At 26.7% G+C, this 24,596-nt stretch overlaps 2 protein-coding genes across 2 annotated transcripts; both read left to right on the top strand.

Moving 5' to 3' along the window:
- Nucleotides 1-1,710: 1,710 nt before the first annotated feature.
- LOC112727942 (receptor-like protein 7) lies at nucleotides 1,711-5,070 on the top strand. The gene has a single exon (XM_025777899.1). The coding sequence runs from the start codon at nucleotides 1,711-1,713 to the stop codon at nucleotides 5,068-5,070; it is 3,360 nt and encodes a 1,119-aa protein (XP_025633684.1).
- A 16,201-nt stretch (nucleotides 5,071-21,271) lies between these two features.
- On the top strand, nucleotides 21,272-23,944 carry LOC112719952 (receptor-like protein 7). Its single transcript, XM_029290371.1, has one exon. It carries the CDS (start codon nucleotides 21,272-21,274, stop codon nucleotides 23,942-23,944), a length of 2,673 nt encoding a protein of 890 aa, XP_029146204.1.
- Nucleotides 23,945-24,596: the final 652 nt, after the last annotated feature.

The raw sequence follows: 24,596 nt of genomic DNA, 5'->3' as shown, positions 1-24,596 counted from the left end.
AATTTATTATCTAATACATATGTTTAGCAAAATAAAAAGAAGAAGAGTTGTTGTTATCAACTAAATTTTTCAAATATATTTGTGTAAAATATTAGTAAAAATGGAAGAAAAAGAATAAGTGGCATAACATTTTGTAAAAAGAGGAATAAAGAAGAGGTGTAACATAAATGCTAATTTATACGAAAAACATAAGAAGGACTAAAGAAGTAAGTATGAAAGAAGATGATGAATTATGTTTTATTATTCAATTTATGTATATTAAAGAGAAATAAATTAACATTAAAATCATCTAGTATCCTATATAAAAGTAAAGATTAAGAGAATATAAAAAATATAGAGTAACCTAAAGAAAAATAAATAACATAAGAGTGAGAAAAAAAATGAAGAAGAATTCTAAGTTATAATACTATATAATAATCATAAGAGAGAGAGTGATATGTACTTCAAATGTTCGAGATATGAAGAGTTCAAGTATTATTTAGAAGATATTAGTGTACATTTTTAGAATATTTTAATTTAATGTATTTTGATTTTGTTTATTTAATTACTAGATTGGGCCTTATGATTATAGGCTTTAGGATTTTTCTTTGTTTTAACCTAATAAGAGGTTATAAATACCTCCTTAACTATTGTAGTCGTAGCATAGAATTTTTAGAGGTTTCAAAACCCCTTTTTTGATTTCGTGATGAAACCATGGTGTGGATAATTGAGGTTGAGGGTCACTCTCTTGTTACATCAGAGAATTGAGTAGAAGGTTGAGGAGTCCATTTGAATCAATTCCCAAACTATGGCGTTGATAAGTGAGGTTGAGGAGTTCCTTTCTTGTTGCGTCAAGAAATTGGATAAAAAGTAGAGTAATTCTCTTTATATTCAATTTCAATCTATCCTTTTTATTTCTATTTCAATTTTAATGTATCTTTTTATTTAATTTGAATTCTTGTCTTTATGTTTATCTATTATTTCCGTATCAGAGAGTGAGTATAAAAGATAATGAATTATATTTATATCTAATAAAAAGAAATAATATTAATATTGAAGGCATATATAGAGTATCCTATATAAAATAAAGAATAAAAAATATAAAAATTATATAGATTAACTAAAAAAATAAATGTCATGAAAGTAAAAAGAAAAATAAAAAAAAATCTTAAGCTATAATAATAAAACACGTGAGAAGTAAAAATAAAAGATCTAAAAGTAATTCAATTAAAAAAAGTAATCAACAAATTATACCAAATACTTACTTATATTGACATGGCATATTATTAAAAGATTAAAAATACATTAAAACACTACCTTCAATTTTATTTTAATATATTATAATTAAATAGATTATTGGCAATCAGCCTAAGAAAATAAAAGGAGAAAATCATAATCATTTTGGTGCAACAAAATAAAACGTAAAGATTGGGCTATGGAACGAAGTCACAGTTTGTTGTTTCATCACTGAAGTGTGAAGATGAGGGATGAGTGGAGAGACTACTTCATGCAATCACAATGTTGGAGGACTTTGTGCATTTTTTGTTGATGACAACTTACTACAATACCACATATTGCACGCAGTTGAGTTGTATAACATATGATTTGGAATCTATAAATAACATATTCTCATATGCAAAAATAAAAAAAAAATAAAAACCATATTCACTACTCTTCCATACATCTCATTTATTATAGTCATAGATTATAATTTATAAGTTGCCTCTCATAATGAAAACCACCCGTATCTTGTGGTTTTATTTGCTACTACCCTTGTCCCTATTAAACTTCACTTTCACCATTAACATTGTTACTTCCCAATGTCTTGGCCATCAACAATCTTTGCTACTCCATTTGAAGAACGGCCTCATATTTAACCCAGCTAAGTCCAAGAAACTAATTCATTGGAACCACACTGATGATTGTTGCCAATGGAAAGGTGTAGCTTGCAGCACCAAGGGAAATGTTATTGCTCTTGACATAAGCCATGAATTCATCACTGGAGGAAACTTAACTAGTCTCTTCAAACTGCAATATTTGCAGAATTTGAATTTGGCTTATAATGAGTTCCACTTTGGAATTAATTCCGAGTTCAAAAACCTGAAGAATCTCAGGTATTTGAATTTGTCAAATGCTGGTTTCATGGGACAAATTCCAACTAAAATCTCTCACTTGTCCAAGTTGGAAACTCTAGATTTGTCTACCACATTCACCTCATCATCACAACATGGTCTAAAACTTGAGAAGCCAAACATTGTAGAGTTTGTGCAAAACTTTACAAGAATCAAAGAACTGTATCTAGATGGTGTTGCAGTTTCAGCCAAAGGAGAGGAGTGGTGCCATGCTGTGTCTTCCCTACAAGGTTTACAAGTTTTGAGTATGTCCTCTTCCAATCTCTCTGGCCCTCTTGATCCTTCATTAACAAAGTTTCAATCTCTCTCAGTACTTCAACTAGACCATAACAATTTGTCAAGCCCAGTTCCTGATTACTTTGGGAATTTGTCTGGCTTAAACACATTGCAGCTCAGAAGTTGCGGATTGAGTCGAGTTTTTCCAAAAAATATCTTGCAACTACCATCACTTCAAGTTCTTGATGTGTCTGATAATCAAGGTCTTCATGGTTCCTTAACAAACTTCCCAAATCAAGCATCTCTCAGTCACTTGAATCTTAGCCACACAAATTTCTCAGGTCCTATACCAGATTCTATTGGCAATTTGAAACATTTTTCTACACTAGATTTGTCCAATTGCCAATTCAATGGGACACTTCCCAATTCAATCTCAAATCTTGCCCAACTTGTTTATCTTGATTTGTCATTCAATAATCTTACTGGTCCACTTCCATCTTTCAATAGATCAAAGGCCTTGAAAACTTTGTATCTTAATCATAATTATCTGAATGGTACACTTCCATCCACCCATTTTGAAGGCCTTACAAATCTTGTGAGCATTAATTTAGAAGTTAACTCTCTACATGGAAGATTCTCTTCATCTTTGTTTTCACTTCCATCCCTACAACTTCTCTTTCTTGCTAACAATAGATTTGATGGCCAACTTGATGAGTTCCCAAATGGTTTCTCCTCGTCATTAGAGATGCTTGATTTAAGTGATAACAATTTTCAAGGGCATATTCCTATGTCTGTCTTTCAACTGAAAAGGCTCACTTTACTTTTACTTTCCACAAACAAGTTCAATGGCACCATACAACTGAGTATGATTCAAAGCCTGCAAAATTTGACAACACTTGATCTCTCACACAACAACTTGTCAGTTATTGCAAGTGCAATAGATGGCAATGATTTTCCATTTCCCAAGTTGAACAGTCTTTTGTTGGCTTCATGCAACTTGGGTATATTTCCTTCATTTTTGAGAAATCAGTCGACTTTAGTTAGTCTAGACTTATCCAGCAACCAAATTGAAGGGATCATACCCAACTGGATTTGGAGATTTGAATTTCTGATCAACTTGAATCTTTCTCACAATTTTCTGACGAATTTGGAAGGGCCTTTCCAAAATCTCAGTTCAAATTTGTTCCATCTTGATCTTCATGAAAATCAATTGCAAGGGCCAGCACCCATTTTCGCCAAAAATATTAATTATTTGGACTATTCAAGTAATAGATTCAGTTCTATTACTACACCAGCGGGCATTGGTAATTTTATTCCTGGAGCAGTTTCTATATTTCTATCAGACAACAGTTTTCATGGAAAAATTGATGAATCCATTTGCAATATTTCATCTCTTCAAGTACTTGATCTTTCACACAATGGCTTTGTTGGAAAGATTCCTGAGTGCTTGACATCAAGGAGGAGTAGCTCTCTAAAACTATTGAGTCTTGCTGGAAACAATCTCAATGGCCAAATTTCAGATAAATTCTCAACTTGTTGCGCTCTAAGGTTTCTAGATCTCAGTGGAAATCTTTTAAAAGGAACTGTCCCAAAATCTTTGGCTAATTGTCAGAATCTCCAAGTCCTTAGTGTTGGAAACAATCAATTAATGGACGAGTTCCCCTGCTTCTTGAAGAAAATTTCTACTATAAGTGTCCTGGTCTTGAGGTCAAACAAATTTTATGGACAGATTGGGTGCTCTAATGTGATTAGCAATTGGGAAAGGCTTCAAATTGTTGATGTAGCAGACAACAACTTTAGTGGCACGTTACCTACAACGCTCTTTCAGAGTTGGAAAGCATTGATGTCTGATGAAGATATATCAAGGTTTGACCATTTGTCTTTTGATATTTATGATAACAAGATCAGTTCTGTGAATTTTGCAGCTATAACCACAATTTTGACAAAGACTAATAAAATGAAGTTAGCCAAAATTGTTGCCGTTGAGCCACTTTTTGTGGTAGAGCACATGCTCTCTCATGTTTATGGGGAGGTTTCAAGTCTTCGTAGGTATGAGGCTTCTGTTACCATTGTAATCAAAGGTCAGAAAAGGAAGTTGGAAAAGATTCTCATTGCATTCACTTCGTTGGATTTCTCATCCAACCACTTTGAGGGGCCAATACCAGAAGAGATCATGAGTTTCAAAGCACTGCATGCCCTTAACTTGTCACACAATGCTTTCTCAGGCCATATCCCTTCAACTTTGGGAAACTTGAGAAATCTTGAGTCCTTAGACTTGTCAATGAATTCTCTGAGAGGAGAGATTCCCAATGAGCTTGCAAGTTTATCTTTTCTTGCCATCATGAATCTGTCTTATAATCATCTTGTGGGAAGAATTCCAACAGGTACTCAAATCCAATCTTTTGAAGCGGATTCATTCATAGGCAATGAAGGGTTGTGTGGGCCACCATTAACCCAAAATTGTAGTGGTGAAGGAGGACAAGGACTGTCACAACCGCCGTCATCTGAAACTACTAACTCTCATAGTAGTAGTTCAATTGATTGGAGTTTGCTAAGTGTGGAGTTGGGATTCACTTTTGGGTTTGGAATCTTTATCATGCCACTCATTTTGTGGAAGAGATGGAGGTTGTGGTACTCCAAGAAAGTAGACGATGTGCTTTACAAGATTGTCCCTCAACTTGATTTTGTATATGAACGTCGTGGTGGGAAGAGATATAGATCTTTAAGGTGGAAGCCTTATTGATTGTTGTTTCACTTTAATTTGAATAATGATGATGTTGTTTTCTTTTCTTTTTCTTGTTTTTTCTTATTTTCCTTCAATTTGTGTGTTATCAATATAAAAATAAAGACTTTGTTAGCTTGGTTGAACCTACTACCTAGCCATTAGTAGAGCGTAAAATCATGATAGTTTTATTTCAAGTTTTCTTTTAGAGTGAGCCTCAGAATTGAAGAGATTGCTTACATGAATGTGTGCATGTGTTTTTAACTTATTATAAGTGCGTCCTGAAATGAATTGCATGATTTTTACAAATTTTTTTATCAGTAATCATCCGGCAAATAGTAGATAAGCGATTGTGATTTTATGAGGATTAAGAATTTGAGTTGTTATTATAAAGGAAAAAATTAAGAAAAAAAAAGAAGGAAAATATTGGGTTGATTATTGTTAAAAAGAATTATTTTTTAACTTTTTTCTCAAAAATAAAATAAGATTGAATAATATGAATGAAGTTGTTTTAAAATAAAAAAATTGGTAAAGTAAAAAAATATGATCTAATCGTTTTTAAATTCACATATTGGAGTTTATATTTCATGTACCATAGAATTTATAAATTTAATAGTAATTAATCTCTTATTTATTACAAATTTTCTTACTAAGATTTTTTTTGAATAATAATCCAATGAATGCCATTAAAAATTATAGTTACACAGCAAGGGTCAAGAACCATTGTATTATTATTATCATAATTATTTGGTAATACTAGAAAGATAATATCTAAAATTATGTATACAGGATTAGTATATATATACTATGGATTTTACAGCTTCAAAATAAATTAAATGACATGCATGTTTTTGTTCTATCAATGTTTCTTCTTTTCTAAGAATGAAAAACAACCAAGTAAACTCAAATTCTATTTATTAATGGTTCAATAATCTAAATTCGTAAATTTTTAAGGTAAGTTTGAATCTAAAATTATTTGAGCTTATATATTAATAATAAACTAAATTTGTTATTGAGTAGATATTCATATGTATTTTATACTTCTATATTTAATTTTAAAATAATAATATATCGGTAAAAACAAAATTAAAAAAAATATATTTTTATGATAAGTAGGGATGACAATGGGTCTTTATAGGAGCGAGGACTCCTCTTTCTTTTTCCGTTCTTTATTAGTAAAATATTCTCATTTCTGTCTTATTTTCATTAAATTTCCGTTTATTTTTCTGTATGGGAAGCGAATACCTGCAAATGCTGCAAGTATCTATATGGATATTAAGTTTTAAATTCTTTTAAAAATAAATTAACACAATCATAATAAAATTATATATAATTCAACTAAATATATCAAATCAAACGTAATTCAAACACAAATTTAACATAATAACATGCATATAAAATTTTTAATATATAAATTAAAATAAAATAGATTAGAGTTACTTACACAACTTTTATATATATATATATATATATATATATATATATATATATATATATATAAAGACATTTAATTAAATTTATTTTTGTTAATTTCTATCTGAGAATTTTGCATGTCCCCTCATAAATATATGTAGTATGAATCTTTTTAAATTTACTGACTAAAATAGTGGTTCTATAACCGTCGCAAAATTAATTATCTAATTTGTGACAATTGTGTCCGCAGTTCGTAAAAATCGCTGCAAATATAATTAAATATATAAATAATTACTTATTATTAATAAAATTATGAGATATTTTAAATTTATTATATTTTATTATAAAAAAATAAATATTTTTATATATTTTAAATACATTAAAAATTATAAATATTTTTATTAAAAAATAATTTTTTAAATAATTTTGTTATTTTTGTAAAAAAAAAATTTATCAGACTTTTTAACAGATTTCAGATCAGGCTGAATAATAAACAAAATTTAATACTTTATAAAGAATTTATAATAAATTACGGACCAAACTCAAACTAATTAACTATATAATAGATCAAACCTATTAAGAGTAAAGCCCGACCGCGTGTTTTCACCCCCTACATACAGACCAAGCTTTACGTTCCATCTGTTGCCCCACCACTTTCCCTCCAATACAAGAGTAGCCTATACGCCCAGAGTGACAATTGACAGACTCTAATTTGTTCAACCAATGTTCAAACTTGAATCATTAAACTACTTTAATAGTATATGGACCTAATTTCGAAAACAATTTTCCATTCTTCGAGGTTAAATTTTTATTTTTCAGTAAGAAGAAAATTTTTTTTTCTTGGGACGAAGAAAGATTTGGGAAGAGGGTTTTGTTTGTTAATGTTTTAAAAAAGTGAATGCTATGGTGCCTAAAAAGTGGTGCATATTTACTAAAAAGGATTAAATATTAATATTTAATTTAAAAGATATAAAAATAAATTATTTTTAAAAATTCAAAATTTACTATAAAAAATAAGATAGGCAAAAGTTAGACAATAATTCATAGACACCATAGAATTCTCTTTTTAAAAATTATACAAGGATCTATTTTAAACAATAAATTAATCATAAGCTGACTTTAATATAGTTAAAATATTAATTTTAGTTAAATTTAGGTAACTCAAATTAATATTTAGTATAATCAATTAGTAATTAGATCAAAATATTAACTAATTAAAAGTTATAACACATTTTTGTTAAATGTTATTTAAGAGAGTTTGGTAGAATTCATCTAAAAATATAAACTAAATCCATATTTATAAAAATTATATCAATTTAAAATTTTACAAATATATATATATTTCAAAAGTTATTCAATAAATTATCTATTTTTTAGTCTTATCGAACTAATTTAATCTTTTTTTTATCAAAGATAGGAGACTCGAATTTGCGACTTCTTAATTGAGTATAAAGAGACTATACATACCATTTAAATTATAACTCATTGACAACTAATTTAATCTTTAATTGAATTAATTTATATATTTTATTATTGAAAAAAAATATCAATATTCAATGTTTTTATTATGATTTGAAATTAGAAAAATGATCATCTATTCCTAATATTGCTGGTGGTCACTTATGGGGTTTTGATTTTTGTTGCCAATATTTAATAATGTCAAAGTCTCCTTTGTAATTGAGTGAAATATTAGTCTCTCTATGTTCAATTTGGGTAAATAAATTAATTAAGTTTTTTTTTAAATAAGTTAAATAATAAATGACTATATTAAAAGTAACTTATAAATAAGTTATTTTGTATTTAGATTTTTAGTTCTAAAAGTGCTTATTTTTTAAAAATATAGTAAAAAATAGTAGTATTACGAGAGAAGTCATTTTTTTTAGCTTCTTTATAAACTCTTAAATAGCTTCTTAAAAAATCATAATTTAATTTTAAAAATTACACCAAATATTAATACTACTATTTTTTATAAATCAAAAACTCAAAAAAATTATTTTTAAAACTTTCCAAATAATCCTTAATATTTATGGAACAAAGTGTTGACTTCCAAGATTTGGAAATATAGCCCAAGATAAGAAACTTCCTCTGCTCCAGCTTTGTGTTTACTTGTTTTTCTTGTTTATTTATTTTAGATAATAAAAAAAAAAACTCTAAACAAATAAATAGAAGTAAAAGTGCCTAGTCAATCTGGCCAAATTCAACCCCCCAACTCAAGAAAATTATGTTGGATTGAAAGTTCAACTCCTTAGCAATCAATCTTAATTTTAAAGTTTAAGTTTAATTTTGCTCACTAAAAATTGACGGAATAGCTTAAATTCTCGAATTAATACAAATAATATGAATATAAATTTATTCTATTATATAAAAATTAGATTTTTCTACTTAATGATAAAGTTGACGTGACATGTTTTGGAGGATATTTTTCAATTTAATTATTTTAATTCATTTAATATAATTTATTACTATGACTTAATTATATCAACTAATTGATTTGATTAGATATTTAAATATTAATATAAATTATTATAATATATATTACTTAATTAATTTTACTACTAATATTATATATGTCTTAATGTGTTAATTAAATATTATATACGCATATGATTTATATAATATTGATAATATTATATTAGTACGGTGATTTTTTTATATCATATAGTATTGATAATGATAATATTATTATATAGTATTATATAGACTTTTCAATATTAGTATAGAAAATTAGAAAATTATTTTTTATATAACATTATTAGTGGAATAGTGTATCCTTTATATAGTATTGATAATTGTTGCTTAATTTAAAGTAATTGTATGTCGGTATGCTAAATTTATTTTTCAATAATGATCTAAATAGATAAATTGAATTGAATTGAATGATTATATAAAATATTTTATATTATTAATATATTAAAATTAAATTCATTTTTTGGTACAAAATTTTATAAATGAATTTTATACAAAATTAAGTTATTTTTTATTTTTTTTTATTTGTTTTAATGTGTTACTTCATTTAATTTTAAGTAACGTCATATTTACAATTACCGCGAGTATAATATTTTATAAAATATGAAAATCAATTTTTTTTATAATTTAAATATCAATGTTTGAGTTAATTTTAATTTAACTTTTTTAAATTAATGTTATCTTTCATTTGAATCTTAATTAATTTAAAATAAAAAATACTAATTTATCCTTTTCTCTTTAAATAATAATAACTTTAATTTATTTACCGTCTTTTTTTCTTTTATATTTTGTTTAGCAAAGATAATATATGAATTAGAATGGATGGAGTTAAAAAACACACTATATGATGCATGTTTGGCACTAATAAATTCATATAAAATAAAAGAGAAAAAAAAATAGAAAGTTAAAAAACATTGAGTTGAATGGTGTAAACAGATTCATTGAAGCCAAGTGTCTCTGTGTTCTCATGTCTCATCTCATTTTTTAAAATTCAAACATATTTTGAATGTACGAATTTTAATTATATTTGTTTTTTTCCTTTTCAATAAATACTACCATCTCTTCCTATTTTTGTTATAGGTTTATCTTTTATTTAAAAAACACAAAAAAATGTAAAAAGAAAAATCAAAGAAATTAAAACTGTTATTATATTTTAAAAAATTAAATGCTCTTTTAATTAAATATCTATGTAATTCCTATCTAGACATAAATTATATTTTAATATATTGAGTGGTAAATATAAAAAATATATATATAATAGATAAGTTAAAATAACGAATAATAAAATATCTATCTATTCTATTATATAAAAATCAAATTTTTGCACTTAATGATAAAGTTGACGTGGCATGCTTCTTAGAATATTTTCTGATTTATTTTTTTAAACTCATTAAATATAATTTATTACAGTAAAATAATTATATCAATTAATTGATTTAATTAGATATTTAAGTATCACACAATCTAATATTATGTATATCAATTAATTGAATATAATTGTTAGAGTATAATTAGGATCAATTAGATCAATTAGCATTATTTAACATATCTGAATATTTACTATAGGAGATTACGTCTTTATTATTTTAATTCTCTTAGCATCTATAAATTTTCTTCTATATTGTATCATTTTACACAACTTGAATACACACAAACCATTTTTCTGCTGCTCTCTCTTACCCTTTTTAATAATAATAAATACAATTTAATTTAGTTAGAAGTTCATTATTTTATAGTTTTCCATAAAACAATTTTTTTATCACTTTGGATATTTTAACTCTTTTTTTCTCTTTATATGTAATTTTGTTGTGCGTTAACTTTGTTTATTTAATGATGAAATATACTCATGTTAGTTCTATCATATAATAGTTTGTTTTTCTCCTATGTATTTTGATTTGTATAGTTACTATTGATCTTACTATTTTTGTTTTCTTGAATTATTCTTTATTTTTTTATGACTTGATAATTTAAAAAAAAAAGCAAAGAAAAAAAAAAGATGGCCAAAGACAAAGGTTAGAAGCCTAAAACAGCAACATCATTCTTCAGTATTATTATTATTAATATGACCTTTATTATTTCTTTTCTAACATTCTTTAATACAAGTTTCATTTCTTTTTCTTAATTATTATTAATACTTTTATTCTTTTCTTTTCTAATTATAAATCTCCTTATAATAATTTTTTAATAGGATATTTTTTTTGGTATAATAAATTTTTTCTCTATTTTTGTCAAAAATAATTTATATTAGAAAAAAAAGATACAAATTAAATTTTAAAATTCAAATTTAAATAAGATGTGCAAAAGATAACTATTGAATTCATTTGGTTGATTTAAACACTTTGTATTATCGCCATTGAAAATTAAATTATTGCCATTAATTCGAGAGTATGATTGAGATAAGAGAGCTTGGCTCTTGTGGTTCTTTGATCTTCGTCAACCAAAATCTTCTGTATTTTTGATAGAGCTGAATCACAATTTTATTGTAGAAAAAGAGTTACAAAGGCGAGTTTGATGTGTTAGAGACCAAAATCCTGAAGTCATTATTTATATTTGAGTGTAACACTTATTAAACCCTAAAACTCAAATAAATTAGTATCTATAATTTTAATCTCATTTATCAATAATGACTTATTTAATTCTACATTTATGACAATAAATGAGATCACCGTTATATAAGTCATTTAATGTCAAATTCTTAATTTGCGATTATAATTAATATATGTATTATCCATAAATATATTAAGAAATAATAATTTCCTAACAATCTTCTACTTGGGTTATAAATATATATTTTCCTGAGATAATCACCTCTTATAAATTTTACGCGCAAATTTGAATGTTATTTCTTTTATTACTTTAATAATCTGGTATATCTCAATATATTAGTTATGAAATTATCGAAATTTTTATCACATTAGTGTCGCAACAAAACCACGATGATCCCATACTAAAATACTCAACCACATATATCAAATTTGGATGAGAAAATTTAGAAATTACATGCAAAAATGATCTCATGCATGTCTATTTTTAACTTGAAAAAAAATTCTATTTTATTCAGTGGCAGACTCAGATGAAACTGCAACGGCAACGTCCGGGCTCATAGCAACGACGACTAAGTGATGAGTTTGTGGAAGAAGAAGAGAAGAACTTAATAGACTCACAATGAGAGAAAGAGAGAGAGAGAGAGAGAGAGAGAGAGAGAGAGGGTAATTTACCTAGAGAAAAGGGACTCAGCAGGAGAAAGGTGGCGACGGACTCAACAGAGACGGTAACAGGATGAGCAGCAATGATGACATGAGCTATGAACAGTTACGCACCTAGAAAAATTTAGTAATAGAGACAAAAATATAATAAAAATTTAGGTATAGATATTTTTTTTCTTCCCACGATACTCAACAAGTTAAGGACTAATTCGTCATGAATTTGAATTCCATTTAAGAATCTACAATTGGCCGGCAACGAGTTAATATACATACGAGACGGAATTCGAACCCTCAATACTTACTTAAGCGGACGACTAAGTTGATCACTTGACCAATCCAAATTGGTTTAGATATATTCAAAATTTAAAATTAGAACTATCTAATATATATTGATAAGAACTAAAAATATACACACAATCATTATTATAATATTTAAAATAATAAAAATATAATTTCATACACATAGTATAATATTTAAAATAAAAAAAATATTTATAAAGACTTTTTTATTTTTAACATGACTAAATATTATTTTTTATATATATTTTTAAATAATTATTTAATTTTTTATTATCTCATATTTAATTGTCAAATCTACTTATTATAATTTTTATAGTATAAATAAATTTTTTAACTAAAATGATTACAGTATATTAATATATAGATAATATATTTTTTATCTTAAATAATTTTTAAAAAATCACTAATAATTTTAAGTTGTAGTTAATTAGAAAATTAAGTTTTAATTTAATTATTAATTAATTAACTAATATAATAAAATTAAGTATCACTATTTTTTGAGTTTATTTATTTATTTTTCATACTACATCAAATTTAACAATATAATTATTATTATGTATTGAGTTTAACAAAATATTTTTTAACATAAAATACAAAAGAACTATTTATATTTTATTTTGAGACAAATATAATATAATAAGTGGTATATATGTATATAAGTATTAATTTTTTTAAAAAAATTTGTGCACGTGGGTCCGTTCCTGGCTGTGAAGGAAGATGTGAGTTGTGAAGGGGTAGGCGGCAATAGACTCAGCAACAACGATGACAAAAGTTACGCGGTTTTTTGTGAAGAAGCCGAGAAGAAGATTTTGGGTGAGAATGACTGAGTTTATCTTGCATGGCTACAAAGTATAGTTTGAAACTATGAATCATTGAATCTGTGATGTGAGACAAATCCTAATTTCTAAAAAGTATTTATATGTATATATCCGGGACGGGTACACCCTAAACTCGACTATGCACTGTCCTGAGCAAATCTGTCCCCGACTCGGGTCAAGTTATTACCCTCTCCATCCGAGTATGAACGGGTCGGGTACCCCGCGTATTCGGAAACTCCTGCCAAGTCTAACCACTTATTGATATTCCATTTATTAAGGGTTTATCGCTAGCCAATGGATTGCTATATACACAAGGCGAGATTTTAATTCCTAATAGTTATTTAAACGGACGAGTGAAATGATCACTTAACAAATTCAAATTAATTAAGACAAATACTAATTATTTTTAATATTTTAATATTAAAAATTTTAAAAGTTTAATTTTAACTATAATTTTATAAAATATTTATAATAATAATTATTATATATATTATTTAATTTTTTAATAAAATTTTTTATATAATGTATTATCCCGTACTGGATATGGAACGTACGCTGGTAAAAAATAAAAATTCGTCTCTACGACAATTTGAAAAAAAAAATCTCCTTGCTAGTCTTTTCATGTATACACATAGCTCTATGTCAAAGCAAGCGGTGACATTTAAACTCTTATTTGGTTAAAAAATCAAATAAACATGCCATTCAAAAGAGGTCTAAGACACTAATGTTTTTCTAGCAGTGAATATTAAGATAATAGTTTGGTGCTTGCATTGGCTATGCGTATCTTGAAGGGATGCTACTTTTAACATTGACAAGAAAGTACAGTCAATGAGTCAATGGGTTAAGGGACCACGCACATGCAAAATGAAAAGAAAGAGCGGCATCCATCTCAGATTCATTTTTTTCCAATACGTATTTGTTATTCCACCAATAATTATAAATCTACGGGTAACGTTTGTTTTAAAGTATTGAGACAGAGATTAAAAAATTGAAATTTAATATTATATTTATTGATTTAAAGATTGATATTAAATTTTTTGTTTTTGTTTTTTAAATTTTAATATTTTAATACCTCAAAAAAATAAGAATACAGAAGACTAAAATTTTTAGAGATAACAATTAAATCTTTAATAATATTTTATACATAAAATACCTTCATTTCAATTAACTAATTTCAATTAATTAATTCTAATTTTAATTTTTGTATAAATTAAATTAAAATTTTATTTTTATTTTTATTTTTATCTTTTATTTTATATCAAACAAAATACTAAAATTTATTTTAATCTCTATTTTTAAATTTTATCTCTCGATTCCAATTTTTTTATCTCTATTTTTCTACCAAATATTACTACATAAACTTGCTCAAAGACTTGAAGATTGGGACCGTACCACTAGGGGTGGCAAGCGGGGAAGCCCGCCCCGCCCCGCCCCGCCCCGCCAGAAGCCCGCCCTTTGGCGGGCTGGCTCGCCCCGCCCCGCCTAGTGAGGCGGTCCTAGGATCCTAGCCCGCCCCGCCTAACTGCGGGCTGGCGGGCTAAGCCCGCCAAAGCTCCTCTTTTTTTTTACTATTAACTACTAAGTAATATATATAATTTCACAACCATATTAATAAATTTATAATTTCTAATGGCATAAAAAATTATATTTTTTATATTCACAAACATTAAAGTCTTTGTAATTATAAATATCTAATAAATATAATTATAAACCAAATTTTCATTCAAAATATAAGTATAAATATTCTCTCCAAAGCAAAATAAATATAATCCAAAACATAATTATAAATATTGTCTCCAAAATAACATAAACATAATTCAAAACACTCAATTTTTATCTTCACATTCTTGTAAGTTAGGTTCGGGGAAGTTAGGTTTTGGCAAAAAAATTACAAAAATATCCCCTCACTAATAAAAACCTTAGCCCGGCAGGGAAGCCCGCCTCGCCCCGCTAAAGCCCGCCAAAACCCGCAGTTTAAGCGGTGCGGGTTAGGCGGACTTTTGCTATTTAGCAGTCCTGATTTTCCAGTCCAGCCCGCCTTTTTCAGCGGGTTACGCGGGCCGGCCCGACAGGTTTAGACCCGTTTGCCACCCCTACGTACCACACATGCAAGAGTTGACTATTGGTCTCGGAACGTAATGGTTGGGTTCATTTTTTATTTTTCCATTATGTTTCTTCCAACAAAGTAACCATCGTTGTTCATTCACTTATTCATATGAAAATTTATACATAACTAGAATGAGATTCGCGGATAGTAGAAAACAGTAAATTAATAATAGTATATAATAAATATTAAAAATTATTAAATTAAATGTGTAAATTAAAGTTAAATTTAAAAGGTATTTTATTTAAAATAATTTATAGTACAAAAAATTTGGATATTAGAAAAATGAGACCCGCGCATCGCGTAGGACATATTAATAAATATTAAAAATTGTTATATTTTATATAATTAAATTAAATATGTAAACTAAAATTAAATTTAAAAAGTATTTTATTTAAAATAATTTATAATACAACAAATTTGGATATTAGAATTGTATGTACAAAATGACATTTTTATTTGGTAGTTTGATTTTTACATTTGTTTTAGTTGATAAACTTAGTCTCTTATGTGGCGTTCGTCCTCTTATTTTTTATTGGTTGTTGTTAGAATTGTTACTTTCTTCTTTTTGTGTAGATTCTTGTGAAGACATGTTCTTTATGAATTGTTGAGTTATATGCACTTTTTATTGTGTTGTTTGTTTTATCTTTGTAAGTATGTTCTTCTTTCGAATATGTGTCTTGAATTTGTATAGTTTTCTTTCTCCTTAATCTCTTGATGGATATGTGATCTTCGTCTAATAATATTAATGTTGGAGAAGTTAGTTCCTATAATCAATGAATAATTTAAATTAAAAATAAAAATGATGTCTAAAATAATTAAACTAAGTGATTTTTATAGTATTACCTGTTTTATTTGTTGTAATGAGTGTTAAGGTTCAGTGTTTCTTGTTGAAACAAATGTCCTTGGTAAAAATGTATTGTTTACCGTATCTTTTTTTTTAATATAAATTATTTTTAATAAAAAATAGAGAAAAAAATTTATTAGACCAAAAAAATATCCTATTAAAAAATTATTATAAGGAGATTTATAATTAGAGAAGAAAAAAAGTATTAATAATAATTAAGAAAAAGAAACGAAACTTATTTTAAAGAATATTAGAAAAAAAATAATAAAGTACATATTAATAATAATAATACTGAAGAATGATGTTGCTGCTTTAGGCTTTTAACCTTTATCTTTGGCCATCTTTTTTTCTTTTCTTTACTTTTTTTTTTAAATTATCAAGTCATAAAAAAATAAAGAATAATTCAAGAAAACAAAAATAGTAAGATCAATAGTAACTATACAAATCAAAATATATAGGAGAAAAATAAACTATTATATGATAGAATTAACATGAGTATATTTCATCATTAAATAAACAAAGTTAACGCACAACAAAATTACATATAAAGAGAAAAAAAAAGAAAAAAAGAGTTAAAATATCCAAAGTGATAAAAAGATTGTTTTATAGAAGACTATAAAATAATGAACTTCTAACTAAATTAAATTGTATTTATTATTATTAAAAAGGGTAAGAAAGAGCAGCAGAAAAATGATTTGTGTGTATTCAAGTTGTGTAGAATGATACAATATAGAAGAAAATTTATAGATGCTAAGAGAATCAAAATAATAAGGACGTAATCTCCTATAATAAATATTCAGATATGTTAAATAAGGCTAATTGATCTAATTGATCCTAATTATACTCTAACAATTATATTCAATTTAATTGATATACATAATATTAAATTGTGTGATACTTAAATATCTAATCAAATCAATTAATTGATATAATTAATTCATTGTAATAAATTATATTTAATGAGTTTAAAAATATAAATCATAAAATATTCTAAGAAGCATGCCACATCAACTTAATCATTAAGTGCAAAAATTTGATTTTTATATAATAGAATAGATAGATATTTCATTATTCGTTATTTTAACTTATTTATTATATATATTTTTTATATTTACTACTCAATATATTAAAATACAATTTATGTCTAGATAGGAATTACATAGATATTTAATTAAAAGAGTATTTAATTTTTTAAAATATAATAACAATTTTAATTTCTTTGATTTTTCTTTTTACATTTTTTGTGTTTTTTAAATAAAAGACAAACTTATAGCAAAAATAGGAAGAGATGGTAGTATTTATTGAAGAGGAAAAAAATAAATATAATTAAAATTCGTACACTCAAAATATGTTTGAACTTTGGAAAATAAGATGAGACATGAGAACATACAGACACTTGGCTTCAATACACCATTCAACTCAATGGTCTTTAGCTTTCTATTTTTTCTCTCTTTTATTTTATATGAATTTATCAGTGCCAAACATGCATCATATAGAGTATTTTTTAACTCCATCCATTCTAATTCATATATTATCTTTACTAAACAAAATATAAAAGAAAAAAAAGACGGTAAATAAATTAAAGTTATTATTATTTAAAGAGAAAAGGATAAATTAGTATTTTGTATTTTAAATTAATTAAGATTCAAATGAAAGATAACGTTAATTTAAAAAAGTTAAATTAAAATTAACTCAAATATTGATATTTAAATTATAAAAAAATTGATTTTCATATTTTATAAAATATTATACTCGCGATAATTGTAAATATGACGCTACTTAAAATTAAATAAAATAACACATTAAAACAAATAAAAAAATTAAAAAATAACTTATTCTTGTATAAAATTCTGTACCGAAAAATAATTTAATTTTAGTATATTAATAATATAAAATATTTTATATAATCATTCAATTCAATTTATCTATTTAGATCATTATTGGTAAATAAATTTAGCATACCGACATACAATTACTTTAAATTAAGCAACAATTATCAATACTATATAAAGGATACACTATTCCACTAATAATGTTATATAAAGAATAATTTTCTAATTTTCTATACTAATATTGAAAAGTTTATATAATACTATATAATAATATTATCATTATAAATACTATATGATATAAAAAAAATCACCGTGCTAATATAATATTATCAATATTATATAAATCATCTTTGTATTTATTTTTCTATGCGTATATAATATTTAATTAACACATTAAGACATATATAATATTAGTAGTAAAATTAATTAAGTAATATATATTATAATAATTTATATTAATATTTAAATATCTAATCAAATTAATTAGCTAATATAATTAAGTTATGATAATAAATTGTATTGAATGAGTTAAAATAATTAAATCGAAAAACATCTTCCGGAGCATGCCACGTCAGCTCCATCATTAAATGTAAAAATCCAATTTTTATATAATAGAATAGATTTATATTCGTATTATTTGTATTAATTCGAGAGTTTAATCTATTCCGTCAATTTTTAGTGAGCAAAATTAAACTTAAACTTTAAAATTAAGATTGATTGCTAAGGAGTTGAACTTTCAATCCAACATAATTTTCTTGAGTTGGGGGGTTGAATTTGGCCAGATTGACTAGGCACTTTCACTTCTATTTATTTGTTTAGAGTTTTTTTTTTATTATCTAAAATAAATAAACAAGAAAAACAAGTAAACATAAAGCTGGAGCAGAGGAAGTTTCTTATCTTGGCTATATTTTCAAATCTTGGAAGTCAACACTTTGTTCCATAAGCATTAAGGGCTGTTTGGAAAGTTTGAAAAATAATTTTTTTAAACTTTTGACTTATGAAAAGTAGTAGTATTAATATTTAGTGTAAGTTTTAAAATTAAATTGCAATTTTTTAAGAAGTTATTTAGGAGTTTATAAAGAAATTAAAAAAATAATTTCTCTCATAATACTATTATTTTTTATTACATTTTAAAAAATAAGCACTTTTAGAACTAAAAATCTAAATACAAAATAACTTATTTATAAGTTACTTTTAATATAGTTATTTATTATTTAACTTATTTTTTCAAAAAAACCTTAATTAAGTTATTTACCCAAATCGAATATAAATCTAAATAGAGAGACTAATATTTCACTCAATTACAAAGGAGACTTTGACATTATTAAATATTGGCAACAAAAATCAAAAACCGATAAGTGACCACCAGCAATATTAGGAATAGATTATCATTTTTCTAATTTCAAATCATAATAAAAACTTTGAATACTGATATTTTTTTTCAATAATAAAATATATAAATTAATTCAATTAAAGATTAAATTAGTTGCCAATAAGTTATAGTTTAAATAACATGCATAATCTTTTTATATTCAATTAAAAAATCGTAAATTCGAGTCTATTATCTTTGATAAAAAAAGAATTAAATTAGTTCGATAAGACTAAAAAATAGATAATTTATTGAATAACTTTTGAAATATATATATATATATATTTGTAAAATTTTAAATTGATATAATTTTTATAAATATGGATTTAGTTTATATTTTTAGATGAATTCTACCAAATTCTCTTAAATAACATTTAACAAAAATGTGTTATAACTTTTAATTAGTTAATATTTTGATCTAATTACTAATTGATTATACTAAATATTAATTTGAGTTACCTAAATTTAACTAAAATTAATATTTTAATTATATTAAAGTCAGCTTATGATTAATTTATTGTTTAAAATAGATCCTTGTATAATTTTTAAAAACATTAACAAACAAAACCCTCTTCCCAAATCTTTCTTCGTCCCAAGAAAAAAAAAATTTCTTCTTACTGAAAAATAAAAATTTAACCTCGAAGAATGGAAAATTGTTTTCGAAATTAGGTCCATATACTATTAAAGTAGTTTAATGATTCAAGTTTGAACATTGGTTGAACAAATTAGAGTCTGTCAATTGTCACTCTGGGCGTATAGGCTACTCTTGTATTGGAGGGAAAGTGGTGGGGCAACAGATGGAACGTAAAGCTTGGGCTGTATGTTGGGGGTGGAAACACGTGGTCAGGTTTTGTTTTTAACAAGTCTATCTGTTATATAGTTAATTAGCCTGAGCTTAACTTGTAATTTGTTATAGATTCTTTATAAAATATTAGATTTGGTCTGTTATTTAGTTTAATCTGACTTAAAGTTTGTTAAAAGATTTGATAAGTTTTTTTTACAAAAAATAATAAAATTATTTAAAAAATTATTTTTTAATAAAAATATTTATATGTAATATATCATATATTTAATATTTATAAAAAAATTTATAATTTTTAATATATTTAAAATATATAAAAATATTTAAAATAAAATATAATAAATTTAAAATATCTCATAATTTTATTAATAATAAATAATTATTTATATATTTAATTATATTTTAACAAGTTCAGATAGATCTAACATGTTTATAAGATCAATTAATAAGTCTGAACTTGGCTATTAACGTATTAAACCTTTTAAAAAGAATTTGAATTTATACCTATTTTATAACAGGTCAAGCCATTTCAAACTAAATGTTGCAATCCCTGACAGGCTGCCTGACCTTTTTTCACCCCTAGCTGTACGTGGAACTTGCTTGCATTTCCAAATTCCAAACCAATGTCACAAACCCCAAATTAAATTCTCTTTCATCAGTAATTGTGAATCTATAAAAGGAAGCGATAACATATGCTTAAATGCAAAAAATTTAAAACATCTTCACCTTTCTATACATCGATAAATAAGCCTTTTTTCAATGATGATGAGAATTGAGAACCACCTTTTCTTATGGCTTTACTTGCTACTACCCTTGTGCCTAGTGAACTTTACTATCACCATTAATGCTGCTACTTCCCATTGTCTTGGCCATCAACATTCTTTGTTGCTCCATTTGAAGAACAACCTCACATATAACCAAAATCAATCCAAAAAATTAATTCATTGGAACCATGTTCATGATTGCTGCCACTGGAAAGGGGTCTCTTGTAACAAAGGACATGTTATAGCACTGGACTTAAGTCAAGAATCTATCTCTGGAGGTAACTTTAGCAGTCTCTTCCACATGCAATTTTTGCAGAGTTTGAATTTAGCTTATAATGAGTTCATCTCCTTTGAAACTTGTTCTGAGTTTCAAAACTTGAAGAATCTGAGGTATTTGAATTTGTCAAATGCTGGCATTGTGGGAGAAATTCCAAAAAATATCTTCCAATTACCATCCCTTCAAGTTCTTGATTTATCTGATAATCAAGGACTTAGTGGTTTCCTACCACAAAATATCCCACATCAATTAGCATCTCTCAACTACTTGAATCTCAGTCATACAAATTTTTCTGGACCACTACCACAGTCTCTCTTCAACTTGAGGAAACTATCAACATTGGATCTATCAAATTGCCAGTTTAATGGGACACTTCCTAATTCAATGTCAAATCTTACCCATGTAGTTTATCTAGACTTGTCATTCAATAACTTCACTGGCCCTATTCCATCTTTCAACAGGTCCAATGCTCTTAGGAGTTTTGCTCTCAATCATAATTACTTTAGTGGTACAATTCCATCCACCAATTTTAATGGCCTTGCAAATCTTGTGAGAGTTGATTTAGGAGATAACTCTTTCGATGGAAGAGTCCCCTCAAGTTTGTTTGCACTTCCATCTCTACAAAAACTCATTCTTTCGTACAATAGATTTGAAGGCCCATTGAAGAAACTACCAAATTGTTCTTCCTCATCTTTAGAGATGCTTGATTTGAGTGGAAACAATTTTCAAGGTCCCATTCCCCCATCTATTTTCCAACTCAAAAGACTCTTTTTGCTTCAGCTTTCAACAAACAAGTTCAACGGCACAATAAAGTTGGACAATATTCGGAGCCTACCAAAGTTAAAAACATTTGATCTGTCTCACAACAATTTGTCAGTTGTTGGTGCAAATGTTACATATGATCAAGATTTCTCATACTTCCCCATGCTTAACAATCTTATGTTGGCTTCATGCAAGTTGGATGCATTTCCTTCCTTCTTGAGAAATCAGTCCACTTTGCTTTACCTTGACTTATCCAACAACCAAATCGAAGGAATCATACCCAATTGGATTTGGAAATTTGAATTTTTGATGGCCCTAAATCTTTCCAATAACCTTTTGGTAGGTATGGAAGGGCCTTTCCAAAACCTTGGTTCAAATTTATTCCTGCTTGACCTTCATGGCAACCAATTGCAAGGGACAGCCCCCATTTTCACAAAGAGCATTATTTACTTGGATTACTCCAACAACAATTTCAGCTCATTCATTCCAGCAGACATTGGTAACCAAATTCCAAACGCAGTTTACGTGTATCTTTCAAACAATAGTTTTCATGGAGAAATCCATGAATCCTTTTGTAATATGACATTTCTCCGATTGCTTGATCTTTCGGATAATCGCTTCAACGGCGAGATTCCAAAGTGTTCGGCAACAAGTGACAGATCTTTGAGAGTATTAAGTCTTGCTGGGAATGAACTCAGTGGCCATGTACCAGACACATTCCCAACATCTTGTGCTTTAAGGTTTCTAGATTTTAATGGAAATCTTTTAGATGGAACCGTTCCAAGATCTTTGACAAATTGTCAAAATCTACAAGTCTTGAATCTTGGAAAGAACCAATTAATTGATACTTTTCCTTGCTTCTTGAAGAACATTTTGAAACTGAGAGTCATCATTCTAAGGTCAAACAAATTTCATGGGCATATTGAATGTCCTAGTAGCACTGGCAACTGGGAGATGCTTCAAATTCTTGACCTAGCCTCCAACAACTTTAGTGGCTTGTTGCCATCTTCGCTTCTGCAAAGTTGGAAAGCGTTGATGCATGATGAAGATAGATCACGGTTTGGGCATTTATCTTTTGGTTTATTTGATAACATTAATCTTATACAGAATGTTGGGATTTTAACCACAGAATTCAGCAATGCTGATAAGATGAAATTTGCTAAGCTTGTTGCCATGGAACCACTTTTTGTGGTGGACCACATTGTCTCTCATGTCATGGAAGGCGTATATGGTATTGGTAGGTATGAGGATTCAGTTACAATTGTGAACAAAGGTCAACAAATGAAGTTGGTAAAGATTCTCATTGCCTTCACTTCATTGGATTTCTCATCCAACTATTTTGAAGGGCCAATACCAGAAGAGATCATGAATTTCAAAGCATTGCATGCTCTTAACTTGTCACACAATTCTTTCTCAGGCCATATCCCTTCAACTTTGGGAAACTTGAGAAATCTTGAGTCCTTAGACTTGTCAATGAATTCTTTGGGGGGAGAGATTCCGACTGAGCTTGCAAGCATAACTTTTCTTGCCATCATGAATCTCTCTTATAATCATCTTGTGGGAAGAATCCCAACAGGTACTCAAATCCAATCGTTTGAAGCAGATTCATTTATAGGCAATGAGGGGTTGTGTGGGCCACCATTAACCCAAAATTGTAGTGGTGAAGGAGGACAAGGACTGTCACAACTGCCGTCATCTGAAACTACTAACTCTCATAGAAGTAGCTCAATTGATTGGAGTTTGTTAAGTGTGGAATTGGGATTCACTTTTGGGTTTGGAATATTTATCATGCCACTCATTTTGTGGAAGAGATGGAGGTTGTGGTACTCCAAGAAAGTAGACGATGCTCTATACAAGATTGTCCCTCAGCTTGATTTCGTATATGAACGTCATGGTGGCAAGAAGTATAGATATTTAAGGTGGAAGCCTTATTGATTGTTGTTGCACTTCATCTGTATGTTGCTTTTTCTATTTTATTTTATTTTTATTGTTTCTTATTTTTCTTAATTTGTGTGTACTGTGTAGTAAGTATAAAAATAAGGACTTCGTTAGCTTGGTTGAAGCTAGCCATGGATGGAGAGTAAAATCGTGATTATTTTATTTGAAGTTGTTTTAGGGTTAGCATAAGAAACGAAGATAGTGTATGTGTTACTACAAGTGTATTGTAATTAATAAAGGAAAAAATTGATTGTAATTAGGATTAGTTAAATTTTATAATGTTTATAATTTAGTGTTTAATTTTTGTTTAATTTATTTTTTATGATAATTTTTAAATATTTAAATTTTAAATTTTAAATACTAAACTCTAATAATATAAAAATACAGAATAAAATATATCAAAATTTGTTTATGTAATAATTAATAAACAACAATTAGAAAAAAGTTAACTGGCACAATCTCTACAAAGGTTTTTTTATTTAATTTAAATTAAATAAATATAATAATTACTGAAATAAATAATTATAAAAATTATTATAAAAATATATTCTTTAATTTTATCTCGTTTATAGTGTAAATAAGTAAAGCTTGAACGTATCTTATTTACAGTGTAAACGAGATAAGACCAGTACGCGTAATACGTGTATAT

This window comes from Arachis hypogaea, chromosome 2 (genome assembly GCF_003086295.3).
Source record: "Arachis hypogaea cultivar Tifrunner chromosome 2, arahy.Tifrunner.gnm2.J5K5, whole genome shotgun sequence".
Lineage (NCBI taxonomy): Eukaryota > Viridiplantae > Streptophyta > Magnoliopsida > Fabales > Fabaceae > Arachis > Arachis hypogaea.
Note: the sequence above shows the minus strand (reverse complement) of the source record. Positions and strands in the feature narration are given on the sequence as shown.